Below are 21,270 nucleotides of genomic sequence, written 5' to 3' on the forward strand. Positions count from 1 at the left end.
CAGGACTTATGTGGAGCTCTTCCTTCCCTGGATGTACCCCCTTTCTAATCACTCAGCCCCGGGAGAGCCAGGGCAACCTGGGGGCTGCCCCACTGCTCGTGAGCACCTGAAGCAGTCCCATCTCCCAGGGTGCCAGCCCCTGCCGGGGGGCTCCCATCAGGGTCTCTGCTGGGTGGTGATGGATGAGGATGCTGGTGGGTGGCCGGCAGAAGGGCCGGGCTGGAGGGTACCACAATGGATGTCTCTCCATCAATTTGTCCTCATTACCATGTGAATGGTGGGCGGGAGGGAGAGGAAGGGCATGTGGCGACAGGAGAAACCCCCCACATGCTCCCATCTGGGGTAGTGTGTCCCCCCCATCCCTCCAGCCCTGTCTGAGCGTGTTAAACCAGCGCCAACACACTCCCCCCCAGTCCCAAATTCAGGGGAGGAGAGGTACCACCCCCTATTCACAGCCTTGAAAAGGCTACAGGGTCCGGCGCTGTTAACAAGGGGGGACGCTGTCCCCGTCCCCGCCTCTCCCGTCTGTCCCTCTCGCTGTGGCCTTCTGCTGTAGCAGCGCCAGCCAACCCTGCTCCCGGCCCCAGGCTGGCACGCTGGGTGCTGGGGTCCCGGCAAGGGGTGGTGGGGGGCGTTGGGGCTCGGGGAGTGGGAGCGGAGCACCCCGAAAGCAGCTCCTGTTTGTGGGGAACTGCATCTTTGAGCAGCGTGGGCAGGAGGCGACAGCAGGGTGGGGATCCTGCGGGACTCCCAAGACCAAACCTTCCCCGCGGAGGGGGGAATATCTCCAGCCAAGGAGGTGGTTTGTCCCCATCATCCGGGAGCTCTGGGTCCAACCAGGTCCCCATGGCCTGGGTTGTGATGGTGATGGGGGGGGGTCACCCCGAAATACCTGGACCTGCAGGCATCAGTACAGCAGGTTGCAGGGATCCTCCTCCTGGTGAGGGCAGATTGACCCATAGCTGCACCCCCCAAAAAAGCCCAGGAGAGGCTGCCCAGCCCGGCTCAGCCCCACATGCTGCCAGCCCGCGGGTGCCCGCAGAGGGAGCCCGTACCAGCCCGTACCAGCCTCCTGCTCTCACTTGCATTAGCTTAATTTAGCTTAATGGTTTTTCGGAGTGCTGCTGCTCCAGGGGCAGGACCCTGCTCTCCGCAGTGCTTTTAGGGGGGGTCCCAGCGACCTGGCCCCAGGCCCACGGGAGCTCCAGGAGGGTGGTTTGGGCTGTGGAGCCCATCCTGTGCCCCAAACGCCTCCACCACCTCCCTCTCTGCCCCGAGTCCCCCACCTCCTGCCCCTCTCTCAACCGTGGCACCTGTGTGGGGACAGCGTTGGGAGCCCTCCCTCCACTGCATGGGGCTGCCTGCCCCTCCCCAGAGACCCTCTGCCTGCGCTTGGCAGCTTCCCCCGCGCAGGGATGGAGGTGCTTTAGCAGGCAGCAGCCTCTGGGAGTCACACCACAGCCTGCTGTGCCTGTACAGAGATGGACAGACAGATGCACGTATCCAGCCCCTTACACGTACCTTTATCCCCTGGACAGACACATGCCCACCACCTCACCAGTTGGGCTTGGACACCCCCCAGCTCTCAGCATCGCTATCCAATCCCCCAAATGACTCTCTTTCTAGCCCAGATACTTTATATCCCAGGCAGTGTCTGGAGCATCCAGGTGTCCCCATGTCCCTGATCTCTATCCCCTCAGAGGACAGGCTGGGGGACATGCGCGTGGCTCATGGTGACAGCATGGGCACTGTGAGGACCACAGGACACGGGCACCCCGGGGCAGTGCCCACCTCTGCAGCCGTGTCCACCCCACATCTCCCAGGTGCAGAGAGCACCCCAGACCCACGGAGGGGTCTGACACCCTCTCCCCCCACCCAGGGTGAGCCCTGCCAACCCTCCCGCTGGAGGGGCATGCTCTAGCTCCCTCTCCCACAGCACGGGGTACGGAGCTAACACACCAAAGCCTACCTTTCCCTTCCCGTATCCCCTCCCTGGTCAGCAGGACCCACCCAGCACCCACTGCAGGGCAGGCAGAGCTGGGGGTGATGCTGGTGGTCCCCCACCCTCCGTACAAGGGAGGGGCAGGCAGGGGCGGCTTAGGACCGTGCGGAGGGTCTGGCAGCCGGCATCAGCCGTTACCTCATACACTGTCCCAGTATGAGACGGGGGGCTCCCAGCGCCACAGGAGCAGCCAGCAGGATACGTCCCTGGGGGAAACCCCGCAGCCATCCGGCGCTGACCTTCCACGAGTGGCTCTGGGGTGCCCCGGGCGTCGGGACGGGGGGTGTGTGAGTATGCGCCGACGCGCAGGGGACAAGTAAGAATCTAATCAGGGTCCTTTTCCTTAATAAATCATTCGTCTTAATCCAATGCCCTCCTTCCTGCTCTAATAACTCCCGGCACTGGGCCCCACAGCCACAACAATGTGGCTAATGGAACGATTTATTTTCATAATGGTGCTGGTGGGGAGAAGGGGCAGCCGGGGTGGGGGCTGCAGGCTCCGGGGCAGGAGTTTCTAATTAGTGAATGAAATTTGATGTAAGGCTGGAGGAAGATGGATTCGCTGCCTGACAAGGGGCCTTTCAGCTCATCAAAGTGCCCGAACAGGGAGGTAAATTAAATTATTTCTAATTCTTCACTAACCTCCAGGGAGTCACCCTTCCACCAGCAAAAGGTGGGTCCGTTCCTGAAATGAAGAGGCGCTTGAAGGACTGAGGTTGAGTAGAAGGGACCGGGCTCTGAGAAGGGATGGGGATGACAAGATGGGATGGGGTGGGGTGGGACAGCGGAGCCGGACAGGCTGCCACTGACTTTGCTGGAAGAATGGGGAGAGAAAAGGTGGTGATGAGGGAAGAGTTGCAAATGGTCAATAAATAAACAACTCCAGGGACTAATGACTAATTTGCAGCAACTTTTCCATCCATGCCTGTCACCTAACCAGACTCGGAGCAGGGCTGAAACTCAGCCAGTGCTGGGGTGGAGCAGAGCAGCCTAGCAGCGGGGAAACGTCATCCCAACCCTCAGGGGGTTTGAGCAGGGACAGCACTTGGTTTTGAAGGGGCAACTGATGCTGAAGCAGGTGAAGGGTCCAGTGCAGGGGAATGCTTCAGCAAAGACCCTTATTCTCACGGCTCTGTACAATTTGAGGCCAATGCCAATGATGTTAATGCTTATGGCGTGAAAGCTGTTCTTGGGATGTGCAGTGGTTTTTTCTAAATCCCCAGCTCCTGGAGTCCTGTGATGGAGACTCAAGTTTTACAGAGAATAAGTGCACTCCCTCCTAGCACTCCTGCTTGCAGAGGGACCTTGCAGTGCCAACCTGCCACTAGCCCAGATGTCCCCAATACCAGAGTGCAAAGAAAAAGGCTTGGTGCTATGGCTGAAACCAGCCCCTGGCTCCCCCTGGAGCAGGGAGCATTACAAGCTGTTCCAAAAGCATCTGAGGGTGCCCCACAGCTCCCCTCCCTGCGGGGCCGAGGAAGCCTATTCAGGGACAGCAGGTAGGTTCCTGGGGGACTTTCCGTACAAAATCATGGTCTGCATTTCCTGCAAGGTCTCCTGCCCACACACTAGCCATGCTCAGCACCACCAGGCAGCCGTGGTCGCAGCACAGCCCAGGGAGGGAAATAGGGGGAATAGGGGGGCTGTGTCTTATTGTAAGAGGCTGGGGAGGCACGGGGGGGGCCAGGGCCCTGCAGCGGTGCCGAGGGCTTGCTGCAGGCTGGAGAGCACGGTCCCCTCCCCACGGCTGAGCTAGGTGGAGCTGGGACAGGCGCAGAGCCGTCTGTGCTGACCCAACACTCCAGGAATTTAATTTGTTTAATATATTCCCTGGGAAAGAAGAAAATAAATAAGTGGCACCTTGCGTGCCCCCATGTCTCACTCTCGCAACGGAGGTGTCAGCTTAACGAGCTGAAGCCCTCAGCCTGATTAACCAGCCGCTGTTCCCGCTAATAGGGAGCCACCGAGCAGCATGATTGATGTATGGAGAGCATTAGCCCCCACAGCCTAGTGCTGGACTGCCGGGCGGGGGCACCGTGCCCACCCCAGCCCCCTTGCTCCTGCCCTCTGTGCCCAGGCCCAGGTCAAGGGCAAGTCACAGGCTCCCTCTTGCCCTGGGGCAGATCGTCCTGCCCCACCGCTCTGTGGAGTAGGGCAGTTCACCGGGGAGATGGAGCTGGGGCTGCTTTTGCCTCTAGAGGCAAGGACATGCTGGTGGCTACCCACCGGCTGTGGGACTGTGCGGCAGCTCCTCAAAATAGGGGCTGAGGGCCAGGGATGTACAGAGGTTTTGTGCTTTGGTCACGCTCTCCCCCATGGGCTGGGGTAGGGACACTTGGGGACACCAAGGCACAGGGATGCACTGGAGGCCACGGTGGCAACCCGGGGGGAGCCCATGAGTCTTGGTAGCTCCTTCAAGGCTTTAATCCACCAAGCCCTTACCATACTACTAGGAAGAAAACCCAAACGTCCCAAACCCAAATCTTGTCCCATCCATTCCTTGCTCAGTCCTTCAGCAGTCCTGCTTGCCTGTCCCTCCATCGGTCCCCCCCTTATTGAGGTGTCCCTGGGTCTCACTGCAGAGACGTCACCCGCTCCCACCATCCCTGTCCCATGGCATCACCACCCCCTGCCCCTGCCTTGGGAAAGGGTTAATCAGCAGCCAGGGAGACAGGGTAATAAATGGCCGTTATCTCGTTAATGAGCTGACATTAATTAGAGCCCAAGGTCCTGGGAGGAGCAGCTGATTTATCCGGTCACCCTGGGAGCAGGTTAGGAGCTGAATCCATGGAAAGGCCATTAACAGGGAAGAGGTAAGGCTGTACTGCTGGGGGAGTCACCCCACACCCCTCCCTTGTGCTGCCCCCCCCCCCCCAGCCCAGCCCTGGCTCCCTTCCCTCCCAGGGATCAGCTCTGGCCCTGGGACAAGACCCAGTGAAGCAAAACCAGAAGAACCTGGAGGTGATAGGAAAAAGCAGGGCTGGGGGATCCTGTGGTGGGGGTGCTGGGGGGAGGAAAGTCTGGCTGTGCCAGGGACATGTGGCACTGGACACAGTATGCTGGGGTGGTGTGCTGGGCAAGGGCTGTGGGAGCGGGGGCACAGGGAAGCAGCAGGAGAGATGCTGTGTGTTCAGTCACTTCCCTGCTTTCCTGAATGATGCTGGGCTGTAGGGGTTAATGGCTGTTTAGCATATCCCCCAAAAGCCAAGGCCTGGGGTGAGAACAGACATTGAGGCTGAGCCCAGAGCTCACTTTGAGGGCAGTAGGATGGAGGAGATCTCTGGGTGGGTGCTGTGGGCTCATGATGTTTCAGGATCTAAGAGGAAAGGGGTCAGGGGCCAATGGGACTGGAACTGTAGCAGTCAGACCCTGGGGCCTTGCAAGAAATGGATCTGAGCTGTCTGTCTGTACCTGTCTCTCCAAGCCATGCACTTACAACAGGACAAGCTGTCTGTCCCCAAGCCTGAGCACCTCTGTAGTGCATCGCTGCATCTCAGGAAGCTGAGCCAACAGCTAATAGAGGGAAGCCCTAGGGCATCCCCTCCCTGTCCCCTGTAGCCGTATGGCCTGATCCTGCAGGATGCTGGTGCCCCAGCCCTTTGCAGTGGCCGTGTGCTGGGATCAGGTGTGACGCTTCAGAGCTGCCCTGGCTGTTTCTGCTGGGGGCAGGCACCCTTCCTGCCCTCCAAGCCTTCCCATGCTGGTTTGCCATCCCCCTGCTCAAGGATGGGAGCTGTTAACATGTTTTTCTGCTCAGCCTTGCCATGTCCCATCAGAGATGGGGCTGGTTATTTGAGGAATTGCTTGGCTAAATAAACAGCTGCTCAGAAATCCCTGCAGGAGGCCTGTCTAGGAGGGACTGAGCCGTGTTTGCTTTGCTTGTTAACCCCTTCGCTTGGGGCAGGTACCTGGGGCTCGGTGCAGAGGGAGGTGCGAAGGCTGGGTAAGGTGGGCAGGGGGAGCTGTGTACCCCACCAAGCCCGTGCAATGGCAGGTGGGTGGAGGCATGGGGATTTCTGCCTTCCAGGACAGATCCCCTGCCTGTTGGACTGAGCAGCTGATGTGCCAGGACGGAGAAGCCCTAGGGAGCCTGTGGCTAGCTCAGAAGTACCTGGGGTGGGCAGGAGCAGGCAGACCCACGCAGGAGGGGATGCAGGCAGGGACAGGGCATGGCAGTGGTTGAGCACAGCACCCCTGGAAGCAAGGAATGAGGTGGCTTCAGCAACTTGCCTGGCACTTGTCTCCTGCCATCACCAGAGCAGGGGGAGACCCCTAAAGACAGATGAGGAACCCTGCGAGCATTTCTGTGGGGCTCTGCAGGCAGCCGCTCTGCTCCCATGACAATGCTGTGGATGCCTCTGCCAGTGTTTCTGCAGAGGGGATGCCCACCAAGCAGCCTGGGACCCTGGGGCTGGCTGTGCCAGGTCTGACACAGGCTGGGCTCAGCTCCCACCACTGCAGGGCTGATTAAGTCCCATTATCTGGTTGGTTAACAGGCCCCAGGCCACTTGCAGGTGACTTCAACTGTTCATTTAGCCACAAATCACTACGGGGCTGGCAGTTTATTTACCTTCCCCACCAGCCTCCTGTGGCTTTCCAGACTCCAGAGATAGTGGGTGGCCCTGCTGGGAGGGGCAGGGGAAGGGCAGCATCCTGCTGCAGGCAGTAGTCAGGGCTCCCACAAAACCCAGGACACCCCAAACTGGAGCAGGCCAGGGGCTCTTACACCTAGCGCTTCTCACCAGGGGCTCAGCCTGCTCTGGGCTGGAGGTTGCAGAGCACGGATGAGAGTGGGACACTTCCCAGCCATTCCCCCATGAGAGGGGCTGTAGAAAACACCTGCGAGCAGGCTTACAGCCTATCTCCAGCACCAGTGATGCTTCTGGGCTGTATTTTTCCACTAGCTGGCTTGGGACTTCGGAGTGTTGCAAGATGACCTGAGGCACCAGACCCAGAGCAGCAAGATCCATTGCTTCCTGAGAGCTGCTTTAAACAAGGTTGTTGCACTGTAGGCCTCTTACAGGGAAGTAATTCCTAAAGATGGAAAGCTCTGGGGGCTGTGACCTGGGGAGCGGTTAATGCTTAGCAAGCGGGTACAGCCATCCTGAGGACAGGGAGCTCTTTTAAGGCTTAAAAGCTATAGCCTGAGCAGAAATCAGGGTGCCTGTCAACTCTCTGGGATGGGCTAAGCACACAGGTTCCTGCACTGGTCCCTGTCTCAAAGGTAACTTCTATTGACTTAAAGGCAGGAGATGACCCAAACCCACAAGAAGGACCTGGTGCTAAATTGTGTATCTAGGAACAGCCAAAATGACAGGTTAGGTGGAAATCAAGACACAGCCCCAGCATGGGTCATGTCTTCATCTGATGCCTAGGATAAGGATTCGATCCTGGGAAAATTAAAGTCTGGTCCCAGTCGGTAATTTTTTATCAGGGTATGGGTTTTCCTCGGCACCCTTGACTTTGATCTTGGGGCAGTTGGGTTTGCTGAGGGCTGTTACGTTACTTCCCAAGGTGACGCTGAGGAAGTGGTGGGGCTGTAAAACTGAACTGTGCTCCCAGATATGAGCTGTGATCCCCCAAGGCTTATTTCTGAGAGCTCAGGCACTGCTGGAGACAGCTTGGGGAAGTATGTGAATTGCTGTAGGTAGTGTTGTGGGTCTCTATGGATGCCAAAAACTTGCGTGCACCACAGCTGGGTGTCTTTAGCCATGTGGGTGTTTGCTCTTCTCGTTTTACTCCTGCTGCTTGACTTCGCATGGATGGAAGTTGCATGGAGACAATCCATTTGAGGCTATGGACACAGCAAAAAGAGCTCCAGTTGTCTAGCTGGGCACCTTCACGTCAGCAATACAAGGCTTTGCAGGGCTTATGTACACCCACATAGGTGCTGCTGTGATTGCTGCTTTCAGGTGGTTGAAGAAAGACCGGGCTCTGAATGTCCAGCTGAGGCACATCCAGAAAATCCCCCCAAATGCCTGGGTAAATGAAAGAATCCCAGGAAGCCCTGGGCTGTGTGAATGCTCCTGGTGCTGCCCATTGCCCAGCGAGGGATTTTGTGATCAGGGCCCTCCCAGAGAGGTGAGGGAGCTGAAGAACCTTGCTGCTGCCTGGGCAGCATGGACCTCCCACTGGTCTGCACTTGCTGGACAGGAGTAGACTAAGTGGTTAAATGTGGAGGCACCTTTAGGGCACAGTCAACACGAGGTTCATCAGGCAGGGGACAAATGGAGATGTTAACGGGGTGGGCTTGAGCCAGCAAGGGGTGTGGAGATGGGAGAAGCACCCTGGCTGGTTCAGGGCTTCGAGCTGGTCCATCTAGCTCTGTATGGGGTTCAGGAGATCTGTCCTGGATGTGCCCAAGATCTTCCACAGCAGCAAGGTGGTGTTTGCTGGCCTGTTTCACAGAGCTGGTCACCTTGGGAGGGCTCTGCTACCACTGGATGAGCAGAGGAGGCTCTGGGGCAACAGCACAGGGTGAGCTGTGGGGGGACTGGGAGCAATATGGTGCTGGCTGGGAACATCCCCCCCTTAAACTCCACCTCTTCCTGAACTAGGGTGATTTCCTGGGGCAGCTCCCGTCCGCAGTGCCCTGCACCCCCAGGCTGTGGGAACAAGCTGTCTCTCTGGCTGATATCCTGGTGTCTGCTACCTGTGGCTGATGTTTGGTGTTGCCTTAGATCCTCTGTGGAGGAAGGATGCTGGGCAGAGGTAAGGGGCCAGGCCACAGTCACGTTCACTTATTACAGTCCTCGGATCTAGTTAGCAACCAGGTGAGCTGTCACCAGAGGACCTGATGGATGGGGAAGAGAGTTCCCTCCTTCCTGAGGCGGGAAATGAAGCTAATCAGACCTTGGACACCTTAATCCAGCTCTGATCTGATTAATGACCCTGAAGACTGTGAACTCATCAGCACCCTGGCATCTATCACTGCCTGCATCCCGCCCCTTCTGCTGGCCACCGCCCGGCACAGCTCTCCTGTGCACAGCCCTGGGCTCCAGCTCTCTGCCCTGCGTGGCATGGGCTGTGTGCCAGCTGCTCCAGCCCTGGACAACCCTCTTGCAGGGTCCCAGTGTCTGGGTTTGACTCACCTGGAGGAGGGAACTCCCTCCATGATTTTCCTAGACTTCTTTATCAGAATGTTTCCACCCAGGTTTTATGGCTGGTGTCTGCAAAGATTTCTTGTTTGTGCAATTCAAAGGCTGCAGCTTGGCTGCCTGTACTCGCATCACCCTGGTATCAGTGTATTGGGCACCAGCCTGGGCTGCTGATCCCTGGAGGAGTTCCTTGTCTTTGGAGAGCCTCCTTGGGTAGTGCAGGGGACTTCCATGAGGACAGTAAGGCTATGACTCGGTGCTGTGACCCAGACCCCCAGACGAGCCTCTCTCAAGCCCTGCTCCCACTGCCTGAGCTACAGTGGGTACAGCCACAAATTGTCTCAGGGCTTGGCAAGGGTTACCCAGGCTCTCCTGGGCTGGTAACTTGCCTGTCTGCCACCCCATGGTGGTCACTGTGGTGGTGACTTCCCTATTGTGCCCCAGTGCAGCAGCCCCAATCTCTGCCCTGGGTCTTAAGGCATGTTCCCTGTGCGAAGCTAACAAGCCATTGCAATCCCTGGAGCCAGTCCTGAGATCTCGGATAAGGAAGCAGTGGCTCTTTCCTTGCCACTGTCACCATTGCAGGCTGTTGACCTGCAGCAGAAGAGTTGTCCTACTTCTGCTGTACCCTCTGTTTCCTGGATACTTGTAGCTTTCCCCTGTGCTTGGGAGCCAGGCTGCTCCATTCCTCCCCAAATCTTGTCCTGCCCATGCCTGCTGCTTGGCAGGGCTGGCTACTCACATGGCAGGAGAGGGAAAGGGCTTAGGGTCCTTTTGCTTGGCAGGGACATTGGCTTCTGTCCTGGGAAAGCAGAGCGGGATGGATTTTGGGGTGGGAAGGGGGTATAGCAGCAGGCACAGGGGTGCTGGGGGTGGAAAGGGACACTGTTCCACCTTCAGTACCCTGAAGTCCAGGGAGGGTGTGTTACTGTGGGGTGACATCAACCCCAAATCCCCTTCTGAGCAAATCCAGCTCTGGGCTGTCCATGGGGCTGATTCCTGCCCTCCTCACTCCCAGGGAGGCAGCTGGAAAAGGGCTGTTGTGCATCTGTTCCCACACAAGGAATTGGGGCCACCCAGTGAAGCTTGTGGGTGCTGGGCTCAGGCAATGGAAGGAGGAAGTTGTCCCACACGTGGGACCTTTGGAGCTCCCTGCAGCGGGGTGATGTGTGCAGGGAGCTCAGCAGGCTCCAGACCAGACTGGATGGGCACGGGGAAGAGAAGCCCCTGGGGTTACTGAGCAGAGAAAACACAGGAGGCTGAGGAAAGCCCCCTATGCCCCCGCCTTTCTTTTCTGTGGGTATCTGCTTGCAGCCTCTGTGGGACACAGGATACAGGGGGGTAGACCCATCTCTTGCTCAGGGAACGCAGCAGCGCTGGAAATGCTGAAGGGGTAAGAAATACAGGGATGGGAGTTCCCTTTAGCCTTTATAATATTTAGGCAGGGCAATAGAGGCTGCCTCACTTGCCTTCCAAAGAGCAGGACCCATCATCCGACACAGGCAGAGGCTTGTCTCGCTGTGTCAGCATGACACAAAAAGGTGGGACCCAGAGATAGACAGACACAGACCCTCGATGCCAGAGACCACAGATGCACTCGTATGCGCTCTGCCTTTCCCTGAAGGCCAGTGCCAGGGGGTCTGGGCCAGCTCTGCTCCTGCTCACCCGCATCTCCCAGACCAGCCAAGGCTTTCCTCTCTGCCCTTCCCTGGTGCCACTCTCCAAGCTGTGTCTTGTCTGGGAAAGATAAGACCGGGCAAATGAGTAACGATCTGTAGGCACCTGCTCTGTTGGCATCCTGGACAGACATGAGTGATGGAAGGTGGTGGCCCCTGTGTGTGTCCAGCTCAGGTCCACTGATCTCCCTGGCCCAGAGGGGTGCAACGGGAAATGGCACAGCTGGGTATTACCGGTGATCCCTGGTGCACGGGGTGCGGAGCCTGCAGGTGAGTGAGCACCTCTCCTGCCCTCCCAGCCAGGTGCTCTGCCCCCCAAGTGCCTGGGGGCTCCGCAGAGCCAGGGCACCACTGGAGCCCAGCAGGGCTTTGCCTACATGTGCCAAAGTCCGCCTAGTCTCTCCAGACCACCACAGACCCCCCTTCCCCATCGTGGGGCTCTAAGGAAAGCGAGATTTGCTCTGGATCAGGACGATGGGCTCAGCGCCCTGGGCAGTAGGTCCTGCAGGCTGGGGGGACTCCCTGGGTGTGGACCTGGGCTGGGCTGGGTTGGGAGGCTGGGGAAGGGGCAGAGCGGTCTGGGTCAGGCCCCAGAGTGTCCCTGCTGCTGTGGTCGGGGGATGAGGAAGCCGGAGGAGGGAAGCCCGCGGGGAGCCCGGCCGGGGCCCGCGGGGAGGCAGGCCGGGCCGGCGGGGCGGGGGGCCGGCGCGGAGCCAATGGGGAGCTGGGGCAGGTGGAGGGGGGGTTAAAACCCCCCCGGTGCCGGCGGGCGAGCGAGTGCCCGGGAGGAGGAGCGGAGAGGAGGGCTGCCCCTGAGGGCAGCCCCGCGGAGCGCGGCGCGGCGGGGCCCCGCGGGTGGATGCCTGCCGGTGCCGGGGCTGGCCCGGGGCTGCCCGGCCGGGCTGTGCCCTGGCAGGGGAGCGGCGGGGTGCCGGGGGGCCCGGCGGCTCCGCACGGGGCCGGGCCATGCACAAGCCCATGGAGAAGTCCCAAAACTTCCGCATCGAGGCGCTCCTGGCTGAAGAGCCGGCGCGGAGCGCCTCCCCGCCGGGGCTGAGCCCCGGGAGCCCCGCGGCGAGCCCCGGCCCCGCCGGGCGCTCCGACACCCCGTCGCCGCGGGCGGTCCCGGCCGCCGCGCCCCTCGCCCCGGCCGGCTTCGTCCCCAAGCCCGGCTTGCTGCACCTCCCCGGCCCCGGGCTCGGCGCTCTACCGGCCCTCTACCCGCCCGCCGTGTACCCGCTCCCGGCCCTGGGGAGCCAGCACCCCGCTTTCGCCTACACCGGCATCCCCCACCTGCCGCCGCCCGGCGCGGAGCATCTGAAGGCGGCCGTGGCCGGCTCCTTCCCGCTGGAGCACTGGATCCGAGCCGGGATGCTGGTGCCGAGGCTCTCCGACTTCCACGGTGAGTGACCCGGGGACCGACCCTCCCATCGAGCGGGACGCGGCTCTCGCCCCCTCCAACCCCCGGGGGTCCCCGCCGGCACAACGAGGTGCAGGTCCCCTCGGGGAGGGGGGGCTGAGGCTCTCCGAGGCCGCCCCTTCGCGGCTCCCCGGAGGTTCGGGTCGGGAGCCTGGCGGGGGCGGCGAGGCCTCGGGGCTGACCCCAGTGCGGGGCTGTTGCTGCGCCTAGACCCGCTCCCCAGGCAGGGCAGGTTTGGGGGTCCCATTGGCGGGGGGCGGGGGGGGCAAGACCCGCGCTCCGGAGACCTCCGAGGGCTGCGGGGCCCCGGGAACCCGATCTGAAGGGCAAAGTCTCGTCCTACCCCCGTCCGGTGCTGCGGGACGGCCCCGAGGGGCACTGCCCGCCCCGGTGCCGGCAGAGGAGAGCCGCTCCCGGGCCGGGCCAGCCGCGCCGGCCCCAGCTGCCGGCCCCGCACGGCCGTCGCGGGCTCGTTGGGCTCCGCCGCGGCGGGAAGGAAACGAAAATAAAGAAGCGACGGCCGGAACCGGCACCGGGAAACGAATAAGTCCCGCCCGGTGCGGCTGGGAACGAACCCGCCCGGGTCCCTGCGGCGGGGGCCGCCCGCCGGGTCTGGGACACGGAGGGATGCGCGGCCGGATCTGGCCCTCGGGACGGGGGAGGGACGGGGCTCCGGGTCCCTGCCCGCCGCCGCGCTCGGCTCCTGGGGGGCGAGGGGCCGGCTCCGCGGGGCCGGTGAGCCCGGTGCTGGCGGGAGCTGCGGGAACCGGGCAGCCCGGCAGCGTGCTGAGCTCCAGCCCAGCCCCGGTCCCTCCTGGCATGCAAGAAGGGTGCCGGCTCCGTGCACAGCCCTTTGCACGGTGGGCACGGCCGGGGCTGCGGGCAGGCACCGGATCCTGCACTGCAATGTTGGGCCACGGGTGGGGAGGGTCCTGCAGGGCACGGACGGCACAAGGACCGACTTCAGGCTCTCGTCACACCGGGGACTGTCACTGGCACCCCTGGCAGTGTGACCCGGACCCTGCCCTCTGCCTGGGGTGAGCGGAAGTCTGGTCACCGCAAAGACGGGGCCAGTGGGCAATTAACCAAGAGTGGCTTGTTAATAAACCCTGGCAGAGTAGCCGGATTTATTAGCTGAGTTTAGTGTCTTAATAATCTGGGAGCCCATTTACCACACCAAAAAAAAAAAAAAAAAAAGGCTGGATAAGTCAGTTAATTAATAAACTGGCTGGATGAATAGTAGTGCAAAAATGGAGAATTAACATGAAACATCCCATTCATTGCTCCTTCCTCAAATTACACCTGGGCAGGTTGAAGGGAAAGAGGCTGTTCCCTTCCCCGGGCTGTCTCCCTTTCCCTGGCTCTCCGTGGGCTGTAGGAAAGGTCCAGCTGTGAAGTGGTGGTGGCACCTAAGGGTGTAGAATAAGGGTCCAGTGCTACAGGCTGTGTGCACTCTTCAAGCATGTCATTAAGAGCAGGAAAGAAAAAAATCTCTATTTGTTGGGTGGTGAAACACCTTCCTGCTCCTCTGCAGAGGCCACATTGCCCTCGCAGGGTCTGGGTCTGTTGGTGTATCTCAGCATCTGGATAGCTTCATGCGGGGTTGTGTTTCACCGGAGTGGGATCACAACACTGCACCTGCCCCTCTGGTGCTGAGCGCAGCTTCTGGTTGGGGTAATGTAGAGATATTTGTGCATCAAATTTGCATTTGTGCATCAGCCCCATACAACTCACGTGCAGGATCCGCTCCAGAGCTGGTTGTCTCCAAAATCCTGCTGAAAGGAGACAAATCCCAAATCATGGGCATGAGAACAGCTTGTGGAGGGAGCTTTTGGGCTGTGCTAGGATGCACAGGAACAGCGTGTCAACAGGTCTTGTGGGAAGCACTAGGCTAGATTCCTGGGATAGCTCAGGGAGAAGAAAAGCAGTCTCTGACCCAAGATCTGCTGGATTGGGCCCTGGAGAGCCCAAAGCAGGGTAGAGGCAAAGGAGACACATGGAGGTGTAACAAGGATGTGGCAAAAGCTGCCAAAGCTGTAGATTTTTAAATCAGTGACCACTGCCCCAATCCATATCCTCGATGAAATGTGTTTGCTCCCAGTTCTGGGGAGCCCTTTGCAGTGGGGATTGTCTCTTCCCAGGCTCTCCGGTTTAATACTTCAGCAATTTTCCTGCTGTGAAACTTCTCTTGCTCCAGTTTGCTCCCAAGATTTGTCATGCCAAACACAGCAAATCACTCACCACTCTCTTTGCTTGCCTGGTCTGCACATGAGGAAGGTCTGTAGGTCCCTTTCAGCCTTCTCCTTCCCCCATTACACAGCCCGGCTGCTTCCATCTCCTCTGAGATAGGTTTCCATCCTGACTGCTTTCAGGGTTTTCCTCCAAATTCCTTCCAAATGTCCTCCCCTCACAAAGCACAGGGACCAAGTTGGATGCAGAGCCTGAGCTGAGGCGTCCCTGCAGCAAAAGCATGAGACACGGTGTATTTGCAGCTGCTCTACTTGCCTGTACCTCCCCATGGACATCAGTTCTGGCTTCGGGGACTTATGCTTGGCTTGGGGTCTATTCTCTCCATGCTTGCTCTCCCAGGAATCCTGCTCCCCTGGTCCTTGTTTCGTGTTATTCTCATTGCTGTGTAGATTCTGTCATCAGACCCTGTTCCTCATCCATCTTCAGATCCTTGTTTCAGTCTGTTGGGAATGTTTGGGTTCCTAAGTGTGTCCTCAGCCTTTCCTCTTGTGGGCTCGCTGCAAGCTCCGAAAGCAGGTCCCTTTGCAGCGTGCCTTGTCCCTGTAGTCACCAGGACTGGCCCCAGCTGCATGTTATGGCTGGGTCTGGGCTCATATTACCCCAGTGTACTGGCTGTGGCGTGGGGACGGGGACAGTGGCGTGGGTATGCAGGGACAGGAAGGGGCACCTGCCTAGGACATGCTGCCTGCCCAGCCCTTCCTCGTTTCTCTGAGGAGGGTGGTGGGCTGGGCAGGAGCCTCCCGCTGTTGGCACAGGGCTCCTGGGATGCCTGTGGTTCCTGGGTGCCCTGTCCCAACACTCAGCCTAGACAGACGGATGGACCTGCCTGGCTGAGGTTTCCAGAGTGACTGAGCACAAGTGTCCGTGCTGCTGGTGCTGGTCATGTTTAGCTCTCCATGTAGCAGTGGGCAGATATTTGGGAGAGATGCATCTGAAAGCCTCCTAGGACATGTTCTGGGGCATCCCAGGGAGAGGTCACCCTTGTGATTTATTTATGGAAGATTCCAGGACTAAATCATGAATTCCTTCTTTAGCTGCCTGTGTAGAGGTGTTTTGCAGATGTTTTGTTAGTTTGGTCTCCTGGGGACAATCAGGGTGGAGGAAGGAGCAGGACAGCCCCTGAACTGAAGCTGCAAACTTTGCAGGGATACATTGCACATGCTCACCTATGTATGGGGGAGGTAGGATGCTGGGGAGATGGTCTGAGGCAGTGGGTACCCTTAGGAACCTGGCCTGGGCTTGGCTGCTGGGGTTGCTCAGAGAAGTGCTCCTGCTGCAGTGCAAGCGGGTGCCATGCCTTCCTCCCTAGCTGCCTCTGCAGAGCTGCAGCCAGCGCCTAGCTGCCTCTGCTGCAATGCAGAGTGAGAGGGCTGGGCAGGAAGGTCTGAGCGCAGGAGCAGGCATGCCCTCGTTGCAGCCGGCGGGATGCTGCCTGCCCGGGCTCTGCTGCTCCCAGCCTGGGTCCCTGTCCTAGGACTTTGAGCACCTCCTGAACTGCACAGGGGGAGCATTTGGCAGCGGGGTGCCGTGCCTATCAGTATTTCTGGGAGCTGTGATTTATTTGCCCTGGCTAGCAGTGTGGAAATGCAGCGTGGTGGTGGGACCCAAGTGCAGAGACCTGCCTGGAGTGGAGGAGAGTTGTAGGAGTGGAGAGCAGGGTCTCAGGAAGAGCAAAGGATTCCCCGCAGGGGACCTGGTGCTCAGATGGCTTTCCTGGGACCCCGCTTGTCTGCATCATCCACTCACCACCTTGATGGCTTGGAGCCAAGGCCAGATCCTGCCCGCAGCAGTGGAGAGCTGGCTGATGGGCTGTGCTGGGCTAGGAGAGCGGGCAAGACAAGTCATATCAAACTGCTTCAAAAAGCAACACTTTCCAAGGCTCACCAGGTGCACAGTGGTCTGGCAGGTCAGCAGGAAACACAGGCTGGAAAACAGCTGGCAAGCAGCAATCGGGGGTCAATGGTGGAGCAAGCAAGGGGCTACCAGAGGTAGCAAGTGCCCTTACACATGCTGCCCCGCAGACAACCGTCAGGGCTGCCAGCAGGCCAGGAGAGGCCTCTGGTGATGGCCCCGATGCTGGTGAGACCACCTCTCCCCCTCCCAGCCCTGACATCTGGAGAAACACCTCCAAAGCAGACAGGGTGCTAATTTCCTCTCCTTTATCTGCTAGCCCACAAAGTTAAGTGAACTATAGCTAAACAAACCAAATTAAAACCAAGTGGGTTAATATCAACCTAGGATTACCCTTGTTATCAAGTAGACGGAACTGTATCAAATAAACCAACAATTCTTTATAAGCTTTATCTAATTATCCAGGAGGCAGCTGACTTGTAGAGCTCCTGGCCTCAGACTCAGAGGGCATTCCTGGCTCCAGGCCAAGCAATTTATTTACTGATATTGCAGCCAAATGCCAGGCACCCATCAGGGGGTCCAAGCCCTGCCAGGCTGAAGGGATATTGAGGTGAGCTCTGATCCTGGATGTAGGACTGGAGGAGATGGCTGAGCAGATACAAAATCCTTTGGCAAGCAAAGGTGTGATGCTGAGGCAGTCGCTGGTCTTCTGGTAGGAGCTGGATAAGGGGGAGAGCCTTCCTGAAGAGTTATTCTTTCTGTGGGATGGGTGGTTGTGATGTGGATGGGTTCATAGCTCAGCTGGCAGGAACTGGGAGAGGCGAGCCCTGGGGGGATGATGTCCATGTCCACGTGGCAGCCTGCCACAGGACAGGGGAGGACAGGATTCCACCAAGCACACTGGCAAGACAGGCTGGAGCTACCAGTAGCCACAAGGCATCATTTCCTCTTTGCATGGGAAACTGGAACCTACCTCATACCCTCAGACTCCACTTCCTCCTCCTACCTTTGCTCCTTCCCCAATGAGAAGCTGAAGACCCTCTTCCCTCCATACTCTTCCCACGCAAAGGAGCCGGAGCCCTTCAGGGAAGGTGACAGCAGGTCTGAGGCTGGAGATGGTGGTGGTTCAGGTCCACGCCAAGCTGCTGCTGTGTGTGGCTGAAGGTCAGGTGGATCTTAAGGCTGTGCCAGTTTGGGCTCGACCCATCTCATTTTGCAGGCAAAATCTTGAATGAGTCATGGTGAGGAGCAGTGGTGATGGGTAACTGTAGCTGCTGAAGAGTGTATTATCAGAGGACATCACAGGTTAGGTGGCCAGCTATACCTGGCTGGACTTTGGACTGCTGGTGGCTTGAACTGTATGGGAACACCCCAGAAGGATTTGAGGGATTTTTTTGTCAGCGCTGGGGCAGGAGGCAGGATGGATTTCCAGGGAAGTCAGGATCTGTACAAGGTTTGTAATGGACACCACTGCACTGAGCCCAAATTGGAGAAATTGAGATGGAGAACCTGGGGCTGGCAGAGGGACCGTGCTCCAGCAGTCGGTCCCCTGCATTGGCAGTTATCCGATATCATGATCGGATTTATCTGGCTTTTGGGCAAACTTTCTGTTCTTTTCCCTGCTAGACCAAGCAGTCCTCATCATCTTACCTGGGGAAGAGTGAGTCTCTTGGGGGGTTGTTGTTAAAGAAAGTTGCCTTCCAGTCTCCTCTGAATCTGGACAGATTGAACTCCCACAGCTTTGGGGGTCGAGACTCACTTCTGTGCCTCCACTCTTCCCACATCTGTTTTTAGTCTGGCCACAGCTGGCCTTGCAGGAGGAGGCACAGAGGAGCCTTTTGGAGTGGTCTGAAGGATTTCTGTGCTTGCCAGAGCCAGGATGCAGTGCCCTGGGCTCTCTGCTTTGGGTTGGGGAATTCAGGCTGCAACATGATATTTTTTTCACCCCTGGCAAAACAGCCTTCAGCTCCAAAAAGCACAGAAGTCCTGGATTACTGGATGCTGGGATGTGGGCACACCCTCTTCACTTCTCTTTCCCTGAAGCATCCTCTACAGACCATGCCCAGAAAGAGGGACCCTTCCCTGACCTGGTACAGCCAGCCTGTGCAGAGCAGCCCCTGCTTCAGGGAGGGACTGAGGCACCGGGTGCCCCAGTGCACCCTCCCGTCTCTGGCAACAAAGAGGGGTTGCTGGGTGCTGGAGCCCTTGAGCTGCCAGATGCTGCCTGGGGATGCTTTGTCTTGTGCTCCGTGTCAACGTCAGATGAATAAATTTCCCCTCCAGTTCTTTTTGATGCGTCTCTGGTCTTCACCCCCGAGGAGCTGCAAGGGGTGTTAGCTAGGGCTGCCCCATTGCTGCAGATGCTGGTCCCCATGGCACCTCCTTTCCTTAGCCGAGGGGAGCCTTCCTGGGTCCATTTGGTCTCATTTCTCCACTGAGGATTTGTACAGCCAGACCATTCATGGCCAGCCAGAGCCCAGACAGCAGCCGAGCTCTGCAGAGCTGAGCCATCTTTCATCTGACATTTGTATTTGTCCTGGCAATCCTTTGAGCCTCTCATTTGGTTTTAGCCTTGAATATGTTTTGTGTGCAAAATAACACACCATATGTGTGTCAGAGCCATCAGCACAGCATGCCTCTATCCGGTCCCTAGTTTACCCGGCCAGCGGCTGCAAGCTGGGTCCCATGGGCTGTCTCTCCTGGCACTGTGGGGCTGCAGGTGCAGGAGGGGTTGTGTCCATCCCTGCTCCCACGAGGAGTTTGTAGAGCCCCAGCCCAGCTAGGCTCTGCCTCTTTGACCCGTCCCACCCAGCATCCAGGTACTTGGGATCAAACCCGGATCGTGATCAGTTAATGCCCCCTTCATAAATTCCTGCCTCATGCGTCACCACTGTGTTTGTGAAGGGCTTGGTGGACACCTCGGGAGATGGGCAGATCGGGATCAAAGCTGGAATCTGGGGGAGATAACATGGATGATGCCCCATGCCCTGCAAAGTGGGTGAGCTGAAGCAACCCTTGCCAAGCAGGGCATGTCTCTGGGGCCACGATGCTGCGTCTTGCCCCCCGAGATGTGGTGGCGGGGATGTGCCAAAGACCTTTCCCGTTAATGCCCCCCTCACGCTGCTCCGGCACTTTACTCCCAGCTGCAAACCTCTGGGTTTGATTGCCACTGTGGTGCTGGGAGAAGCAGTAAAAGCTGAACCCCGGGGGGATAATAAAGCCAGCGGAGAGGAGATAAGCAGGGATCAAACACGACGCAGCAGCCACCCCATGCTGGACTCTCAAAGGTCCCTTTGTTCCCGCTGCCTGCTGATTCAGTGCCGCGCTGCTTTCAAGGGCTGCGGGCGAGATAGCGGGGCTCGCTGGCAGCCCTGCCGCCACAGCCCCTGGCAGTTGGGCAGCCACCTGCACGGCCCGGCAATAAAAAAGGAGGTTTAATTTCAGTCACAGGACTGATCCCAGTTGCAAACCAAGGCCTGATAACGTATCTCACTGGTTCCTATCAGCCAGGCAATAAAGCCATTATTGGGACGGGAGATGATAGAAGAGACACTCGCCTTCCTTCTCATCCCGGGCTTGCCGAGGGGATGTCCCCCCCAGCCCCGCTGTCCCCTGACCCCTGCCCGCTGTCTGCCCCGCAGCCGCCCCACAGTCTGGCTTGATGGGGAAGTGCCGTCGGCCCCGCACAGCCTTCACCAGCCAGCAGCTCCTGGAGCTGGAGAACCAGTTCAAGCTCAACAAGTACCTGTCCAGACCCAAGCGCTTTGAGGTGGCCACGTCACTGATGCTCACCGAGACGCAGGTACCTTGGTCTTGGGGGGGTTGGAGGATGGTACCGGCCAGCTGCCAGGGAGGTGGGGGGCTGTGCTGCAGGGTGGGAAGTCAAGGTCGTGGGCAATGCTGATGGCCCTTGCTTGGCTGCCACACCCCATCAGCACCCCTTCCCAGGGCATCTCCTGCAGAGACCTGCCTGATGGGCTCCAGGCTCTTCTCTTGTGAAGGGGCCCCCAGAGATACTGCTCCTCTTTTTACCCACCACCCCCAGCTTAGATTTCAGAGCCTTCCCATCCCTTCCCACACTGTGAGAGGGGGGCTCTTTGTGGGGCTAAAACTCCTCTTTTAATGTCCCCATGCATGTCCTTGGGCATCCTTGGGGATTGCTGGTCCCCTCTGTCCCTGACTCCCCCCCTGCAGAGGCTGGGCAGGGGGAAGGGAGCAGTCCCCTGAGTACTCCTCTCCCTGTGACATCCTCAGCCTCCTCGCAGACCCGTAGCACCACAGGATGCCCCGAAATAAAGAGGCTCTGGGGGGTCTTCCATGCAGGGAAGGCGAGGTGGTGAGTGGGGACAGGATGGGGCAGGGGGACACATTCTCCCCTGGGGGCTCTCCCTCGGCAGGTGAAGATCTGGTTCCAGAACCGCCGCATGAAGTGGAAGCGGAGCCGCAAAGCCAAGGAGCAGGGGGCTCAGGCAGAGGCTGAGAAGCAACGAGGGCTCAGCAAAGCCTGTGAGAAGCTGCTGCCTGGCGAGCCCCGGGGACAAGCTGCTGAAAGCCCCGAATTCATGGGGCGCAGCCCCGGCTCGGGCTTCCTGCACCGCAGCACCGCTGAGCTGGGCTATGGCCCGGACTCCTCCTGCTCAGGGGGCGAGGAGGAAGAAGAAGAAGAAGAGGACGAGATGGGTGCCACGGAGAGGAAGATCGGCTCTGTGTTGTGAAAGGCGGACAGATCCGGCCCAGGAGAGGGGCCGGGCTGCGGTGTTGGGGGTCTCTTTGCTGGCAGACACAGACTGTGCCCAGGCGGGGCTGTGGGGGCTGCAGGGCACCTGCCCCCTCCTTTAACTTATGTGTGTTTGGATCCTATTTAACTCGTAATTATTCCTCTGTGTGTATCTGGGGGAGTCCCCACATCCCTCCCCTATAAAGCTGTTATACGGATGCCTGTGCTCTTCCTTAGGGGATGGGAGGCTCTGCACC

At 58.9% G+C, this 21,270-nt stretch overlaps 1 protein-coding gene across 1 annotated transcript; it reads left to right on the forward strand.

Moving 5' to 3' along the window:
- The first annotated feature begins 11,634 nt into the window (after nt 1–11,634).
- On the forward strand, nt 11,635–21,011 carry LOC143161674 (uncharacterized). The gene is given in 4 exon segments (XM_076340783.1): nt 11,635–11,671; nt 11,674–12,177; nt 19,938–20,098; nt 20,694–21,011. Coding segments are annotated over 4 exon segments (1,020 nt in total).
- Nucleotides 21,012–21,270: the final 259 nt, after the last annotated feature.

This window comes from Aptenodytes patagonicus, chromosome 6 (genome assembly GCF_965638725.1).
Source record: "Aptenodytes patagonicus chromosome 6, bAptPat1.pri.cur, whole genome shotgun sequence".
Lineage (NCBI taxonomy): Eukaryota > Metazoa > Chordata > Aves > Sphenisciformes > Spheniscidae > Aptenodytes > Aptenodytes patagonicus.